Source organism: Aphidius gifuensis, linkage group LG4, assembly GCF_014905175.1.
Source record: "Aphidius gifuensis isolate YNYX2018 linkage group LG4, ASM1490517v1, whole genome shotgun sequence".
Taxonomy (NCBI): domain Eukaryota; kingdom Metazoa; phylum Arthropoda; class Insecta; order Hymenoptera; family Braconidae; genus Aphidius; species Aphidius gifuensis.
The window spans coordinates 17,816,870-17,834,674 of record NC_057791.1 but is presented as its reverse complement, the minus strand read 5'-3'; the positions used below and the strand labels follow the sequence as shown (position 1 = coordinate 17,834,674).

General features: G+C 24.4%; 3 protein-coding genes across 6 annotated transcripts; 2 read left to right on the top strand and 1 right to left on the bottom strand.

Moving 5' to 3' along the window:
• Positions 1-2,195: 2,195 nt before the first annotated feature.
• Positions 2,196-5,078, top strand: LOC122855377 (eukaryotic translation initiation factor 3 subunit B). The gene is made up of 4 exons (XM_044156682.1): positions 2,196-2,434; positions 2,501-2,696; positions 2,787-4,583; positions 4,678-5,078. The coding sequence occupies exons 1-3, from the start codon at positions 2,299-2,301 to the stop codon at positions 4,555-4,557; spliced, it is 2,103 nt and encodes a 700-aa protein (XP_044012617.1). The 5' UTR covers positions 2,196-2,298; the 3' UTR covers positions 4,558-4,583; positions 4,678-5,078.
• Positions 5,079-5,273: 195 nt separating this feature from the next.
• LOC122855376 (phosphatidylcholine:ceramide cholinephosphotransferase 2-like) lies at positions 5,274-14,752 on the top strand. Of its 4 annotated transcripts, none has more exons than XM_044156678.1 (7): positions 6,150-6,475; positions 6,826-7,237; positions 12,077-12,495; positions 12,720-12,930; positions 13,004-13,278; positions 13,353-13,528; positions 13,617-14,752. In XM_044156678.1, the coding sequence occupies exons 2-7, from the start codon at positions 7,182-7,184 to the stop codon at positions 13,770-13,772; spliced, it is 1,293 nt and encodes a 430-aa protein (XP_044012613.1). In that variant the 5' UTR covers positions 6,150-6,475; positions 6,826-7,181; the 3' UTR covers positions 13,773-14,752. The 4 variants fall into 4 exon arrangements, with proteins under 4 accessions (XP_044012612.1, XP_044012613.1, XP_044012615.1 ...); XM_044156680.1 differs by having other exon boundaries at positions 6,151-6,475; positions 6,826-7,260; XM_044156677.1 differs by lacking the exons at positions 6,150-6,475; positions 6,826-7,237 and adding an exon at positions 5,274-5,929.
• On the bottom strand, positions 14,465-16,690 carry LOC122854004 (protein disulfide-isomerase-like). The gene is made up of 4 exons (XM_044154417.1): positions 16,352-16,690; positions 15,683-16,126; positions 15,480-15,608; positions 14,465-14,536 (listed from the first exon to the last, which is right to left on the bottom strand). Exons 1-4 carry the CDS (start codon positions 16,688-16,690, stop codon positions 14,465-14,467), a joined length of 984 nt encoding a protein of 327 aa, XP_044010352.1.
• Positions 16,691-17,805: the final 1,115 nt, after the last annotated feature.

The following is a 17,805-nucleotide window of genomic DNA, read 5'->3' as shown; positions in this document are numbered from 1 at the left end:
ATACTTTTTTATCAGGAGCATAGAACAGGTAAAGAGGTATTTTTTAAGTCACACTACGAAGCGCCATCTATTATTTTTTTTTGGAACTATAGGGTAAACACATTAAAATATCATGGATAGAAAAATACTTTTTTATCAGGAGCATAGAACAGGTGAAGAGGTATTTTTTAAGTCACACTACGAAGCGCCATCTATTATTTTTTTCTGGAACTACAGGGTAAACACATTGAAAATTAATGAATAGAAAAATACTTTTTTATCAGGAGCATAGAACAGGTGAAGAGGTATTTTTTAAGTCACACTACGAAGCGCCATCTATTATTTTTTTCTGGAACTACAGGGTAAACACATTGAAAATTAATGAATAGAAAAATACTTTTTTATCAGGAGCATAGAACGGGTGAAGAGGTATTTTTTGAATCACACTATGGAGCGCCATCTATTTTTTTTTTTTGGAATTATAGGGTAAACACAATAAAATATCATGGATAGAAAAATACTTTTTTATCAGGAGCATAGAACAGGTGAAGAGGTATTTTTTAAGTCACACTACGAAGCGCCATCTATTATTTTTTTTGGAACTATAAGGTAAACACATTGAAAATTAATAGATAGAAAAATACTTTTTTATCAGGAGCATAGAACGAGTGAAGAGGTATTTTTTAAGTCACACTACGAAGCGCCATCTATTATTTTTTTCTGGAACTACAGGGTAAACACATTGAAAATTAATGAATAGAAAAATACTTTTTTATCAGGAGCATAGAACAGGTCAAGAGGTATTTTTTGAGTCACACTACGAAGCGCCATCTATTATTTTTTTTGTGGAACTATAGGGTAAACACATTAAAAATTGATAGATAGAGAGAAACTTTGTATCAGGATTATAGAATGGGCAAAGAGGTATTCCGTATTTTTTTTGGGATGTACCTTCTCGATTTTATATCTGCCTGATATTTTGAAAATAATAATGTTGATTTGTACCAGGAACATAGAATGACCGAAGAGGTATTCGATGTTTCCAAAAATTTACCTCCTCAATTTCATATTTGCCTGATACTTGAAAAAAAAAAATTTCTATTCGTATCAGGAATATAGAACGAGCAAAGAGGTATTCGATATTTTTGAGAAAACACCTCCTCGATTTTATAATTACTTGATACTTTTTGAAAAAAAAAAAAATTCAATTTGTATTAGGAACATAGAATGACCGAAGAGGTATCGGATGTTTTTTGAAATTTACCTTCTCGATTTTATATTTGCCTGATACTTTGAAAAAAAAAATTTTGTTTGTATTAGGAACATAGAATGACTAAAGAGGTATTCGATGTTTTTGAAAATTTACCTCCTCAATATTTTATATTCGCCTGATACTTGAAAAAAAAAAAATTTATTCGTATCAGGGATATAGAATGAGCAAAGAGGTATTTCAAAAATGAGAACAAAAGCTCTACATCTCATTTGTTTTTCCCGGAACTATTTCGAAAAAATCTCTAAAATATATTGAAAAAATTGATGTTTTGTATCAGGATAATAGAATGAGCAAGAGGTATTTAACGAGTTATGAAAAATAAAAAAAGTGATTGTTAAAATTTTTAATTATGATGAATAAAATGGTGACAATAAAAATACGCAAGAACAATACAAACGCGAAAATTATTTATATTGAAATAATCATTAACTTCGAAATAAATAAATAAATAAATTCATTTAATATTAAATGACATAACATTTAATATATATTAAAATTTTATTACTATATATTATTTCCTTTATTATTTCAATTTCAATGTGTTTACTTGAACAATTCATTTTTTCATCCATTTGTTGTTTAAGCTTTAAATAAGTTATGATTATGATCATCTTATAATTGACTAATAAAATATTGTTAAATCTTAAACTTTAAAGTTATTAGAGAATTATATTTAAAGAAAAATATAAAAAACCGGTAAATTAACAACCCATTTATCTAATATTTATGGATTATTACTACATCCGTAAAATTTAATCCGTATGAATATTTTGTTTCAAACAAATAAATATAAAGTTAACAATAAATCACAATAAATATAGTAATTATTTTTATTTTCAAAGAAAAAAATACCGTATATTTCCCGCTAATAAAGAAAGATAATGGCGTAGCTTCAAATGGAAATGCACCTTAATAGTATTTTATTTGGCGTCCGCTTTGGACTCTCTCGTTGCTCTCTTTTTTTGGAGTTGAGAGAGTGAGTAAATGTTGTATCGGCATCACCATTTTCTCTCTGCAAGATATTCATATTCTTGCACGTGGACATAATGGCAAAAAAAACTGTATTAGATAAAGCTAATCAAAACGAAAATACTGGTAAAAATAACGAGGACAATATGAATGAAGATGAAGAACAAAATCTTAGTGGCAATGATGATTCTGATGAAGAAATATCTGATGAGGGTATGTAATAAACATTTTAATGACAAATGTGATAGCCTAACCTAACATTATGATTAATTTATACAGTGATGCTTGGTGATATATTGGCACAAAAACCATCTGAAACTGATGGTGTTGAAGCCGTAATTATTGTTGATGGTGCACCAAAAGTTGAACCTCAACGTCTTGAAAAATTGAATACTGTTATCAACAAAGTTTTTGGTAAATTTGGCAATGTTGTTAATATAAAATATCCAAGAAATGAAGAGGGCATAACTTTAGGGTAATTAATCATTTTATTTTATTTATAATTATCATCATTTTTTAAAATAACAACACAATTTTTTTATTTTTATATTATTGTTACGTTTAGTTATTTCTTTTTGGAATTTGACAATGCATTGAATGCAATAAATGCTGTCAAATCAACCAATAATTATAAGATTGACAAACAGCATACATTCAAAGTAAATTTATTTACTGACATGATGAAATATAATGAAATTCCAAAAGATTGGGCACCACCAACACCAGAACCATTCAAAGCTACTGGTGATTTACATTATCATTTATTGGAGCCTGATGCATATGATCAATTTTGTGTATTGTCTGGTAATGGATCAAGTGTTCAAGTTTGGCTTAATACAGCACCTGAACCAACACTTATTGAGGAACGTCAACGTTGGACACAGACATACGTTAAATGGTCTCCTTTGGGTACATATTTAGCAACATTCCATGATCTTGGTGTTGCACTTTGGGGTGGTCCACAATGGGAAAAACAAGCTCGTTTTATGCAACGTGGTGTTGAATGTATTGATTTTTCACCATGTGAAAAATATATTGTAACTTATTCACCAAGAATGGATGGTTCTGCTGATCAACGTCGTCTTGTTATTTGGGATATTTTAACTGGTAATGAAAAACGTTCATTTTATCCAGATGGTTCACTTGTTTGGCCAATATTCCGTTGGTCACATGATGATAAATATCTTGCTTGTATGGGTGAAGATTTATTGAGTGTTTATGAAACACCATCATTTGGTTTACTTGATAAAAAAAGTATAAAAACACCTGGTATACAAGATTTTAGTTGGTCACCAACTGATAATGTACTTGCATATTGGGTACCAGAAGACAAAGATGTACCAGCACGTGTAACATTACTTGAAATACCATCACGTAATGAAATACGTACTAAAAATCTTTTTAATGTTGCTGATTGTAAAATTTTTTGGCAAAAATCTGGTGATTATCTCTGTGTTAAAGTTGATCGTTTTGCTAAAAAAAAAGAAAAAACAGAACATAAATTTCAAGGTATGTCATATAATTTTGAAATATTTCACATGAGAGAAAAACAAATTCCAGTTGATTCAGTTGAAATGAAAGAACCAATTCATGCATTTGCATGGGAACCAATTGGTAATAAATTTGCAATAATACATGGTGAAATACCAAGTGTTAATGTAAGTTTTTATGAAGTTAGATTTGGTCATCAACCAGCATTATTAAAAAAATTGGAAAAAAAAGCATGTAATCATTTATTCTGGTCACCAGCTGGACAATTTGTTGTACTTGCTGGTTTAACAACAATGGCTGGTGCATTAGAATTTATTGATACAAATGATTTTACAATAATGAATTCAACTGATCATTATCAAATGTCTGATGTTGAATGGGATCCAACTGGACGTTATGTTGTAACAGGAGTATCAAGCTGGAAAACAAGTGTTGATAATGGATATTGGATGTGGACATTCCAAGGAAGAATATTAAAACGTGTTAATTTAAATGCATTTAATCAACTTTTATGGCGTCCAAGACCAGCATCATTATTGAGTGCTGAACAAGTTAAAAAAATTAAGAAAAATTTAAAAAAATATTCAGCACAATTTGAAAGTAAAGATCGCATGAGATTAATGAGAGCATCAAAGGAACTTATTGAAAAACGTTGTCAATTAATGAAAACATTTATGGAATATCGTGAAAAACGTATTGAAGAATGGAATGCACAGAAAAAAAGACGACTTGATTTACGTTCTTATATTGATACTGATACACTTGAATCAGACACGAAAAATGTTGAGGAAGAAGTAGTTGAATTTTTCGTCAAGGAGGAGACATTCGTTATCGATGATAAATAAATCAATATTAATTCTACATACTAATGGTAATTTATTGTTATTTCTTAACACAATATATTTTTATAATTAATTAATTAATTAATTTTGTTATTTATATTTCTTTTCCATATATTTTTTCAGGATCATTTTTTCATGCTAAAGCTAGGAAAGATGCTCTTCTATTTGATAACAAAATACTTGTATGCTGGTTGTCAAATTAATAATATTTATCTCTACACACCCAATATCAAATTACCAAGCCGAGTTTATTGGATTCCGGATATCAAATTTAAAATTAATTGTAGTCATCAAGGACTGATATTTTTGATATTTTTAATTTGTAAAAATTTTAATTATATTAAAAATATCAGTCCAGAGTACAGAAAAAATTTCTATCAACAAGAACAAAATATTACGTTAATATAATATTTTTAATTTCTGTATAAATTAATTTGCTCGAACAATAAAATATTGATTGACATTCGACAACTTTGTTGCTTTATTTTTAAGAATAAATTTGTTTTTATTATATTTCACATTTAGATATTGATTATTATTATTATCATCCTTTTTTGTCTGTTGCAGTCAGTATTTCTTGAATGAGATATAAAAAAAAAACGATACTACGATAAATCCATGAAGGTGCGCTTGCGTGAATCGAATCCACCCTTTTTTATTATTTCCCTTACCTACCCTACCTCCTGTTCCTACTTCATTTATTTTCCATCTGATTCAGTAGTAAATCCTCCACTACCCAGTGAATATTTCTCTTCCGGATTTACTCTCCGGCAGAAAGACAAATTAAAGAGATTAAAAAAAAATTGACGTTTAACTTTTTTTACCATACGTTTAGAGTAGTGGACTAGTTTAGACTTGATCTTAATTAATATTTACAAATTATTATAATCAAAAATAGTGCAACAAATTATTTATCAATAAAACAACAACAAATTAAATATATATAAAAAAAAAAAACAAATAATTAACTAATAAAAATATAATGTTTTTTGTTTTTCAATTTAAATGAAATTAATTTTTTTAAATAAATGTGATTAATTATAATTATGATAATTGATAACTGTGTAAAAAATTAATAAAGTAGTTTTAAAAATCGATAATCTAAATGGAGAACTGGGTCACGTATAAAAACCAACAGGCAAAATTATTAACATTTCATTGTTGCTAAAAAAAATCATTACTTATTAATATTTAAACAAATAATATAGTGAACTAATTTTTACATAAAAAAAAAACTTTCAACTAATCAATTTTTTTTTTTTTATTATTTAAAAAGTTGGTTTATTTTAATGACTACAGCAACATCCGGCTACATGATGAAATTACAATTACTTGTAATTGAAACAGAATATTGCTGGAGAAAAGCACTCTTGAGGTAAGATTTTTAAAAAAAAAATTATAAAAAATATCTTATTATTCTTATTGCAAAATAAATTAATTAAAATTCAAATTTTCCCGCGAGTTCTAGGGTTTTTTTTTTATTAAAAATTAAAAAATATCTAGAAATTTCATAACTGTCATGTTGGTAAAATTGTTGTAATATTATTACTATTATTATTATTGTAAATAAGAAAATTTTCCACGCTTTCGAGGATGATTCTCATACAAGCGGTTAAAAAATATACATCCACGAGTAGCCATTCTTTAATCTTCTCGGTGTTCATTCGGGTCGTTTCCCTCACGCTTTGTATGTATTATTTATTTTTTTTTTTAATTTTATTTTTATCCATGCAGATATGTACAATGTATGTACATACATCAAATCTATGCAAGCATACACAATCGGTTAAATTATACTCAGTCAATTTTTATACACAATTTTATGCATCTTGCCATCAAAGTTTAAGTGTGTTTTTTTTTATTTAAAAATAAAACTATTATAAATTAATTATAAATTAATTATTTTGGAGAAAACAAAAAGGTGCGTTTTTAATTATTTTATATTATTTGTGTTTTGTGTTTATATATTTTTTTTATTATTTTATTTAATTTATGAGTCACTGACTAGAAAAGAGTGTTTGATTTTTTTTTATTTTTATTTATATTTTTCTTTTTACTCCGAATTTTTCTCTGTTTTTCGCAGTTGGCAAAATGAGTTTGCGTCGTAGATCTAAATTTTTTGATTGAAAGAAAATAGTGTAAATTATAATTATACATTTTTTTTTATATAAAATTATACTTATTATAATTTATTAAAATTTTATTATCAGTTTTTTAGCTTTACATTTTATACATATTTTTTATTTATTTTTTTCTTCATCTGTCATCTAGAATGAAGATTTGACTTTTGTGTGTGGAATTTTTATAGACAAGTATATTATATTAAAAATACACACGTGTATCAAGTGTATTTTGTCCTATTAAATTTACAAGGTTTAAAAAAATATATATAAATTAACAAGACTAAAAAAAATATAATAATAAACAGATGTGTTGTTTTTTATCATCTAATTAAAAACCAGGAAAAAAAAGAAAGAATTAACTACATAAAAAAAAAGCATGACAAAAAGTGATTGAGTAATGAAAAGTGATTGATGTGTATTTTAAAATACTCTGATTAATTTTCTGTCATCATTTATCTATATTTTCTGTTGTGGGGATTATAAAAACAAAAAAAAAAGGTTAAAATGTATAAGTTATTAAGGCTACATACCAAAGTCGAATTACCTACTGCATTAACAAGGTATGGAGATGCTTAAAAAACAGATTTTATTTTATTGTTATTACTGACGTAGTTTTGGGGGCTTTTTATTTCTTCTAAATATACGTGATTCTTTGTGTTAAATGTAAATTAAAAAAAAAAATAAAAACATTACTTTGGATAGTTTCCAAGAAATAGCAATGATTTATGAGTTGTATTTGAAATTTAGCAAACAAATTACTTGGCAAATAATTATTTACTTGAATATTGGAAAAATAATTTGATTAGTTTTAATAATAACAACTTTGTAAAATGTGGATCACGATAAAGCTCAAAGGCTTGGTCGTGTTTAATTTTTTTTTTCTTTTTTTCTTTTTGTATGATTAACTTGAAATGGTCAATTGCGTGACCATATATTTTTCACACCCAAAATAGCTAAATTATTTATTTTATTGATCTAAAAAAATTTTGGTATTTACATATACACTCCTTACTTGCTTAGTTTTTTTTTGTTTTGTTTCTTATCAAAAAACTCTCCTTTTTTTTCGATAAAAATTTATAAAACTATTTTGAAAATTGAAAACAGTAGTGTTATTAACATTATTATGTAACATATTTTACTTCAAGGCTAGATTGTAGAATCCAATTGGCTGAAAGCATATATTTTTTATGACTAAATTGTGCCATAATTTTAACACCAATGAAAATGAAAAGAAAGGATAAAAAAAAATACAATAAGAAAATATAATGAAAATATTTTAAACGTTATTTATAAAAATTATATTAATACACAATATAAAAAAATAAAAATAATGTTTTATTCTTTTTTCTATAATTATCTGTTTAACATACTTGAAAAATTAATTTACATATAAAAAATTGATTATTGGTTAAATATTAATTAAACTAGTGAAGCACGTTGAAGAGAAAAGAAAAAAAAAAAATGCTATGAACTAATTTCTATTAATAAAGAAAAAAAAAGAAAATAAAATCCCTAAGATCATAAATATTTTTAGCTTTATTAATTTGTTGGTAAATATTTTTTTATATTTTTTATTATCTAAAAATTTTTAAGCAACACTTTGTTCAATTTTATCACATTATTATCAGACTTTTTTGTTTACTCATATTTTAATATCTTTGAATATCAGTACGTATTTAATACATGCTAAATTTTTCAACGTGTCATTAAAAAAAAAAAAGAAAATATTTAATAATTAAATACTCAGAGAAAATATCAGCTAAAATGTTTAATGAAAAATATTAAAATTTTAAATGACTCATCTATACAAAAATAAAAAAAATTAAATTTTAAAATAATTTTCTTTTTAAAATAGTGATGAATTAAAAATTGTATAATTATTATTACTATTGATTTATTTTTATTATTGATACGTACTTGTTTAACAAGTTGTTAGTTTATTTAAAAATCATGTGTACTAAATTGAGATCACAGCATAAGCAATAAATAAAATAAATAAATAAAAAGATAAGACTCAAGAAGAAGTGGCTCAAGTGTCTATAGCTGACCGAGAAAACGTCAGTAATCCTCTGATGTTGTGCTAAAAGTCATGCTATTTTGACAGTCATCATATAAATGTCATCGACAAATAAATAAAACCAATATTATTAGCAATAAAAAGTACAAAAAATAAAATGAAAAACGCGTGTTTGAGCTGAAACAAAAATAGGAAAAATAAATATTACAAAATGATTATTATTTCTTCACTATTTTAAATATTTTTAAATTATAATATTTTATGGAATTAATAATTTTTGAATGAAATAATAATTGTTATAGGCCTTGTTGTAGATTTGTACGGCCTTTCACTTGATCCTGAGCAAATGGCAATTCATTGCAGTCTGGTCGTTGCGTGCGACCAGTCTACAATATTCAAGTTAAACGTCATAACAGATGTTTTTTTTATTTAAATATATACTCATCATTATTATTTTTATTTTTTTTTATACCTCACTCGACACTGAGACGTTGATAATACTATAGAAAAAAATTCTATAGAGTTGTTATTCGGTAGTTTATAAATATAAAATAAATTTGTGATTCATCAAATAAAAATATGGAACGAATACCAACTATATTTGGTGGTGATCCGTAAGTTTATAAATATTGTGATGAAATTTATTGTTTAACAAAAAAAAAAACAGCTTATTCATTACTATTTTTCAAATAATATTTTGATCATTTATTTTAGTTATTATTACTGGTATTGTGGATAGATTGAAGTTGTATATACGAGTGCAGTTAAATCATAGTTATTTTTAAAAATTTGTGCTAGTGTAGATAAAAATTATTAAACGGAAATCATATATATTTTTTTTATCTATGATGATCCATTTATTGTGTAGAAAAATTGATGACTCAAATAGAAATATTTTATCAAATTTATTTATCAAGTTTTTCTCTGAAAAGAAAAAAAAATTTCGATTGTTTTGTGAATAATTCTAGACAATAGAATAAAATTGAAATAAATTTTTTAGACATGAGTGTATTTGATTGACTCAATACGCATGTAATCATGAGAAAAAAAAAATAATAATAATAACTGAGGTCTTATTTTTCTTGAGGCAAACGAAAAAAAAAAAAATCAAGTAATTTAAGTGAAAAATAAAATCTTGATAATGTATTAAATTTATTATAAATATTATTTATTTTCTCATGGTCATCGACTCGAGAAAGTTAACTATTAATTATAACGTGTTAATTGGGTTTAGTTACAGTTCAATTTCCGGTCTGTATTTTTTAACATTCAAGTGTTATTTTGAATGATTTTTTTTCTATTTTGTTTAGTGGTATATTTATTTTCTACAATGCACATTAACGTGTATATAATTTTGATAAATAAAAATTGACTCACGTTGTTGTGTCATATAATAATAAAAAAGTATGAAATTTTTTTTTTATTTTTTTCTATTCTTTGTGAAAAAAAAAAAATGTATAAAAATGAGCAGGTGTATGCATCCGGTTGTTAACTGTTACTTCCACCGTCAAATATGATATTTATTTATAGAATTACAATTCGTATGTTTGGCAGTAAATTATATACAATATCAAGCCAAAAGGGTCAAAATACTTGCAATATTTTTCAATGAAAAAAATAAAAGAATTATTATCATTTTGTCAATTCAAATATACAAGAGTTCAAATACAAAAAAAAAAAAAGAGACGATAAAATATTGATAAATTTTAATTTATGAATACAAAATGAGTAAATCTTTTTGAATTTGATAATTACTATTAAAATTATGATAATAGTCAACGACTTTTGATCCTCATACGTCAGTGTTAATCATTATAATATTATTCAGGACGATAAATAAATATTAAGTGAATAAAAAAATCATAATTTAAATATCAAGAGAATAACAAACAAACAGGCTCAGTTACAAACTATACTACTTGTTTTTATTTATTTATTAAATAATATCTTGTAAATTACTTAAATAATAAAACGTGTCTTCAAGTTGCACCTTAACAAACAACCTTTGGAATATCATTTTACATACCACGTGGTAAACTTGAGATTTTTTCTTTGTTAAATAATAAAAATTAATTATAGTTTTTAATTATTATTTCTTTATTTGAATCGTCAGTTTAATGATGAAGAATTTAATTTGTTTAATGATAATATCTAAGTTTTTTTTTTTTTTATATATATAAAAATATTAATGAAAAAAAAAAAAGATAATATCCCTCAACTCGAGTCTAGCCAACATAAAAATAAATTGTGAGTCATGGAATATTTTTTTAACTTCTCATCAAAGACGTATATAATAGTCAATTTGACCTTGAAAATTCAGCTGCCCTTGCAGGTGCTGAACATGTAAGCAATTGATTATTAAAGTAAAATTAAATTAAAAATTATTAATTGAAAAAAAAAAAAACTAATTAATATTTGAATAATAATAAAAATAGTATTAATATTTGAAGGAAAAAAAAAATTAAAATAAATTGTAAAAATAAATATTTTTAAATGATGAAATATATCAATAGTATTTTTTAATATTGTCATTAAATTATATTTGATTTATCGAGTTTATATGTGTGTGAAGAGACCTTGTTTTTATTTGTATTCTATCGGTTGTTAAGTTTTTTAAATATGTAGTAGGCGAGGCATGATGATAACAAAAAACCTTGATAAATACCTTGTATGTGATGATGGCAAAGTAATATTACTTTTTATTATTTGTAGTTAAATTTTGTCAAGAAAAAAATATAAATACTATTTAAAAATTGATTGACACAAAAAAAAGTACACATAGGTATGTTTCAACATTTTAAAAAATGAAATCTTCTTGACATTATAAAGTCTATATTGTGTGTCACATATTTTTGTGTTAAAATATTTTTTTCTATTATCAAAAAGATTTAAAAATAGAATAAAAAAACGTGACTAAAGTCAGCTAGTTATATTGATTTAAATAAACCGGAAATTGAATAGATTTGTAATGAAAATAAAATATAATAATTCAATTATTTAAACAATATATAATGAAATAAAATGAGTTGTCATGAGCTTTTGACGTCTCAACATAACAACGTGAAATTTATCTATTAAAGAAGTTAAAGAACTGGGACATATGGGGGCATTTATTAATACAACTAAACTCGTTAATAAAAGCCATATAAAAAGAAAAAAAAAATTAGAAAATCATCAAGGTCTGGAGTTAAAGAAATTTCATATAATAATAATAATTTAGATTTTTTTTCTCTGCTAAAAAAAGGAAGAGAAAAAAAAAATAATATAAAAATTAATGTTGCTCTTTTGCACTAGCATCATTATTTAACATGATAAAAAAAAATATATGAAAAAAAAAAAAAACAAATATCGTGATATTGATTATTATTTATTTGTTTTGCAGGATGGTATTGGATCACAAGCCTACGAATCTTCACAGTGATTACGGGAGTTTCGATCGTGCATTGCCACACAACAGAGAGGGTAACGATAGAGATATTGAGGCAGCAGTTGATGGAAGTACAAGTGGTATGGCACAAACAAGTGATATATATCAAAGACAACCATTATTACCTGGTGCACCTATTAATAAAACAAAAGAAAGATGGGGTAGTGGAGTTGGTAGTGGTGGAGGTGGTGTTGGCACAAGCAGTGATTATTATGATGATGATGATGATAATAATAATGATAATAATAAAATGGATAATGATAATCATTCACGTCAATGTATACAAAATGGTAGTGGAATTGTTAAAATTGATATACCAGTACCACTCAGAGAAGAGCCAAGATTTCCAAAAGAAAAATGGAAAACATTTCTTGGTAAATATACTTGATGTTTATATTTATATTTTTTTTTTTGTAATTATGTTTTTTTCGCTTTCACATAATTTTATTAACGATGATTTTTATTTTTTATCTTATCTTGTGATAATTATAAACTTTGTGATGTGTTTAAATTTCATTTAATCATGACAATATTATTATTCATGTAAAAAAACAAAAGTCTAATCAACTATAATGATTGTTTTTATTTTATATTTCAGCATGTTTGTTTATGGCATTTAATTTTATTTTAACAACAACATCATTAGCAATGTTACACGAAAGAGTACCGGATCGTGCAGTTTATGGTCCATTGCCAGATATTGTTCTTGACAATGTTGAGGCACAAGATTGGGCACTGAGTGTGTCTGAAGTTTTAATTGTTGTATCATCAAATGCAGCAATGATATTTATTATATTTCACAAGCATAGGTCAGTATTAAAATGTTACTTCAACCAATTTCATTAACGTATTAATAAAATTGTTTTGTTTTTTGTTATATAGATTTATTATAATGAGAAGAATATTTATACTCATGGGATTACTTTATATGATGAGAAGTATAACATTTTATGTTACTGTTATGCCAATGTCAAGTAAAACATATTTTTGTAGTCCAAAATTAAATCATACAACTCCACTTATTATTGCTAAAAGAGTGATACAATTAATATCTGGTTTTGGTCTTGCAATTAATGGTAAACATACATATTGTGGTGATTTTATATTCAGTGGACACACGACAATACTTGTTTTATGTTATCTTATCATCAAAGAATGTAAGCTTAATATTATGTTACATTATAAATAGTATTTAATAATTATATTTTATAAATATTTTATCTTCATTTAGATTCACCGAAAAGATGTAAACCGATACATTGGCTGGCAGGTATTACAGCATTTGTCGGTGTTGTTATGGTTCTTATTTCACATGGTCATTATACGATTGATGTTATCATTGCTTATTGGGTAACAACAAGACTTTGGTTTATTTATCATACAATGGCTAATAATCCTATTTTAAAGGTATTATTTTTTATTTTCTTTTTTTAATATATTAATTGACATAATGATAAATATGTATATGATAATATAATTTAATTATTATTTCTAGTTGCATGGACCAAACAATTTTTTGGCACGACTTTGGTGGTTTCCACTATTTAAATATTTTGAAAAAAATGTTGGTGGAGTTGTGCCACGACAGTATGAATGGCCTTTACCCTGGCCTCGAAAATTTCTTGCCAAGCATCCAAATCGTGACAGTTAGTATACATTTCAACTATAAAATGAAAATCAAATTTTCACGATATGTATATAATTTATATTTACAATTATAATATTATATAGCCAAATAAAACTTCGATAAAAAATATAGAAAAAAAAATATGAAAGAACATTTAAAAAACGTAAATTAAATAGTGAAAAATTAAAATCTTAAAAGATAATTAAAATTTATCGAAAATGGGGCCTTATAAAATGCCCAAAATCTCGGGTGCTGAATGAGGGATTTAAAAAATAAAACAAATTATTATTAAAAATAATGTTAGTTCGTCTTTTTACGCCGAAGTTCTTCCGTTATTTGCTTTCGTTTATTTTTTATACGACAAAAAAAAAAAAAAACTAAAACTTAAAAAAAATAAAAACAATCTTAACACTGTAAATAATAATAAAAATAATAATTTGTTTTCGATAAAATTAATATTTTTCATATTTTAATTGTATTAGAATTTTTTATTAATATCTATGTGAATTTTTTGAACAATTAAAAAGTGCATTACCGAAAAGTGAAAAAAAAAAAACACAAAAAAAAATAAATAAATAAATTTAAATATCAACAATTGATTGTTGTATGATAAAATGTTAAATAGCAAAACAATTATTTACAAAAGAAAGAAAAAAAAAATGTAAAATACGTGTTATTTTTTAAGTTTGAAATTAATTATTATTTTTTTTTTTTTATTAGTAAAATCTATTTGTGCCAAGCGTTTCAAAATTTCCATTAGTTTTTCCCTGCAGATATTCCTCGATCGCCTAAATCAACGATGAGAAATTAAAAAAAAAAATATTGTTGTTCTTTTTTTTGTTTATTTTTTTGTAACACATCATCGATGATTGTGGCGAAATAAGCACTGAACTCTCCCACAATTAGTCGAGGTATTGTAGATCGTGGAATCTCATGGGACCAAAACAAAAACATAAAAAAGCAAATTACATAATTAAAATAGACATAGGAATAAAAATAGACAATGTAATAGAGAATTTAAAATTCACAAACGCTCAAAATTATCATAAATAGCTTGCGTTAATATATATATCGAAATCAATTTTTTTTTTTTAATTCTTTTTTTTTTACTTTGACTGTAATATTGTTTTCGATGTATTTTAAATGTTTTTTAAACAATTTAATGACTGCACAGTTAATTATTGTCTCGAGTTAATTTTATTAATAATTTAATCTCAATAAATTTAAATAATAAAATGACAAATGAAAAGGAAGAAAAAAATTATAAAAACGCTAGATCGTTTATGTGGATTATACTTCCTCAATTAACAATAAATAAAAAATTCAAAAAAAAAAAAAAATAAATATATATTTTTAAAACAAACATATTCGTGATATTTTTTGTTAAAAAAAAAATAAAATAAAAATGTGACAAAATTTCTTCCTTGTGAGAAAATAATAAACCTAGTAGTATAAATTATTTTTTTTTTTATTCATTAATTTGTTAAAAAAATTTATCAATTAATTAGTCAGATCAATGTCTTTTTTTTTTTTTTAATTAAGTGTAATTTTTTTTGCATAAAAAACATTTGTATTTGAATTGTCCAAAGTAGAATTGATGAATTTTTTAAGTTCAGCCTTAGTTTGTTCACCATAATACACAACGTGCTGAAATTAAAAAAAATAAATAAAACAAAATTAAATATAATTTAAAAAGTATATTGTTAATAATAAAAATGAAAATTAAAATACCTCGTTTGTTTCTTTTTTGTACAACGAAATATCAGCATCAGTTGGTGATGTTGCAACTTCAAGATTATTTGCCTGGAGATTTAATTTAGCAAAGCCAATATCATCATAATTTCTAAACTCATCAGCAAGCTAAAATAAATAAATTTATTATTATAATTTAACTATATTGTTTAAAGTTTATTTTATATAATAAAAACAAATACCTCATTCATAATCATTTCAAGTTCAAGATGTCTATCAGGTTGATAAAATAAAACAAGCACATGTTTACTTGTGTCAAGTACAACTTTAGAAAAATTATCACCTGCAACAATTTTAACCATTTGTTCATTCCAATCCTGTGGCAAATCTTGTTCTAAAATTAATTTTATTATTCCATCATCATAAAACTGTTCAATGAATTTCGTAATATTTTCAACAGTAACAAATGGATTTTCTGGTTTGTGCAATAGTCTCTCCTCACCAAAAATACCATCAAATATAATTGAAGGTAATTGGTCTCTTTCTATGCCAAGTGAGCTTGATAAAAAATTCATTTCATCATCATTATCAACATCAAATATAACAAACATCATTTTGCCTCTAAACTGTTCAGCTGAATTTTTTATTCCATCAATAAATTCATCAAAATCATGATCATTTTTACTCTTGCAAATATACAAATGATTTTCATAGCCACTTGAATATATTTTTTCACGATATTTACTGTCATAGTGTACAATTGAAGGCAATGAATTAACATCAATAAAACTTTCAATTTCATCAGCTACTAATTTACCATTAAATATTGTTTGACTCTCATCAAATTTTTTAAACAATATTATTGTTTCGTCCTTTGCATTGTATTCATCAAAAATTCTTTTGCTATTAACCAAACCACAAAGATATTCTTTATAATTATTTGCTACCTCTTTGAAGATCTTTGCACCACTTGAATTTTCATCATAAAAAAAACCAATAATTGTAACATCATGTGATTTAATTTTTGCCTGAATATCATTTAATGACTCCATAACTTTCCAATGATCTACTTGTTCCAGCAACCATGTAAAAAGCTCACTAACATTTATCATATTTTTGTCTACATTATTTTCCTTGTTAATCCATTTTAAGCCACAATTATTTAAACACTCTTTTCTTTCATTATAACACTTTGATAATATTCTTTTTCTACTCATTTCACCAAGTTTATTATCTAATTTTGATTTCATAAATTTTTCAAGTGATGATGAAATTTCTAGAAAATAAAATTAAAAAGTCAGTTAAAAAAATATTTCATTATTATGATAAATAAATAAATATAAAAATAAATTGAAAATAATTATTGATAATAATAATATACTTACTTAGAGTCTTTTCAAAATGGTTCATTTTAAACGTTTCCATTATTTTTTTTTAAAACAATAAATTATTAATCACAAATCAATTTAATATTTATAAAATTTTTAACTGGACAACTTGTTTGTCGACGTGGACACAAACGAGTTAGACTAAATGATAAATATTTTTGTGAAAATACTTGGATAGAAAAGTATATGAGCATTGAGTAAAAATAAAAAAAAAAAGCCAATATAATAATCAATAGAAAAAATTGATAAGGATTTTCTATCTTTTTTTTTTTTCATTTATCTTACTCATGTGTTTTTTTATTTTTTATTTTACCTCAACATGAAGGATAGTTTTAAAAATATCAAATAAACTCGTCAACAAAAATATTCAACAAAAGAAAAAAAAAATAACCATTTTCTTATCAATTTTATTTATTTTTTGTAGATAAAAAATTTCTTTACACTTTATATAAATTTTTGTATTATTTACTAATCATTTTAACATTTTTTAAAAGATTTTTTTAAGATTAAGTTTTTAACATGAATAAATAATTAAATATTGCTTGAGCTTGTAGACATTTTTAAAAATGGTGAAGTTATTTCGATTGGTTTATTGCCAATTATTCCATACGTAGCAACTTCATCAACTTTTATATGTAAAATAATATTATTCGTTCGATTGGATGTATAGCTATCCAAAAATTCAACAATATTAAATGTAACATTTGTCTCAAGAAGACCTAGACGTTCAAGGCACGGTGAATTTTGTACCATTTTTAAAATTCCAATGTCACTTATATTATAACAACCATGGCAAAATAATTTATGTAAATTTTTAAATTTACCAATTTCAATATCTCGTACACATGTACCCATTAATTTTAAATATTTTAAATTATTTAATCTCAATAATTCATTAAAACCAAAATGACTAATTGATTTACAAAATGATAAATTTAATTTTATTATATTTTTGCAATTATTAACGATGCTGAGTA

Coding starts and splice junctions, on each gene's coding strand:
- LOC122855376 (XM_044156677.1), top strand. CDS start 5,844: ATGACTACAGCAACATCCGGCTACATGATGAAATTACAATTACTTGTA. Junction 12,931..13,003: donor ATTATATTTCACAAGCATAG/GTCAGTATTAAA, acceptor TTTGTTATATAG/ATTTATTATAATGAGAAGAA. Junction 13,279..13,352: donor TTATCTTATCATCAAAGAAT/GTAAGCTTAATA, acceptor ATCTTCATTTAG/ATTCACCGAAAAGATGTAAA.
- LOC122854004 (XM_044154417.1), bottom strand. CDS start 16,690: ATGAAATCAAAATTAGATAATAAACTTGGTGAAATGAGTAGAAAAAGA. Junction 16,127..16,351: donor AAGAATATCTTTGTGGTTTG/GTTAATAGCAAA, acceptor TATATTTGCAAG/AGTAAAAATGATCATGATTT. Junction 15,609..15,682: donor TTGAAATGATTATGAATGAG/GTATTTGTTTTT, acceptor TATTTATTTTAG/CTTGCTGATGAGTTTAGAAA.
- LOC122855377 (XM_044156682.1), top strand. CDS start 2,299: ATGGCAAAAAAAACTGTATTAGATAAAGCTAATCAAAACGAAAATACT. Junction 2,435..2,500: donor TGAAGAAATATCTGATGAGG/GTATGTAATAAA, acceptor TAATTTATACAG/TGATGCTTGGTGATATATTG. Junction 2,697..2,786: donor GAAGAGGGCATAACTTTAGG/GTAATTAATCAT, acceptor TGTTACGTTTAG/TTATTTCTTTTTGGAATTTG.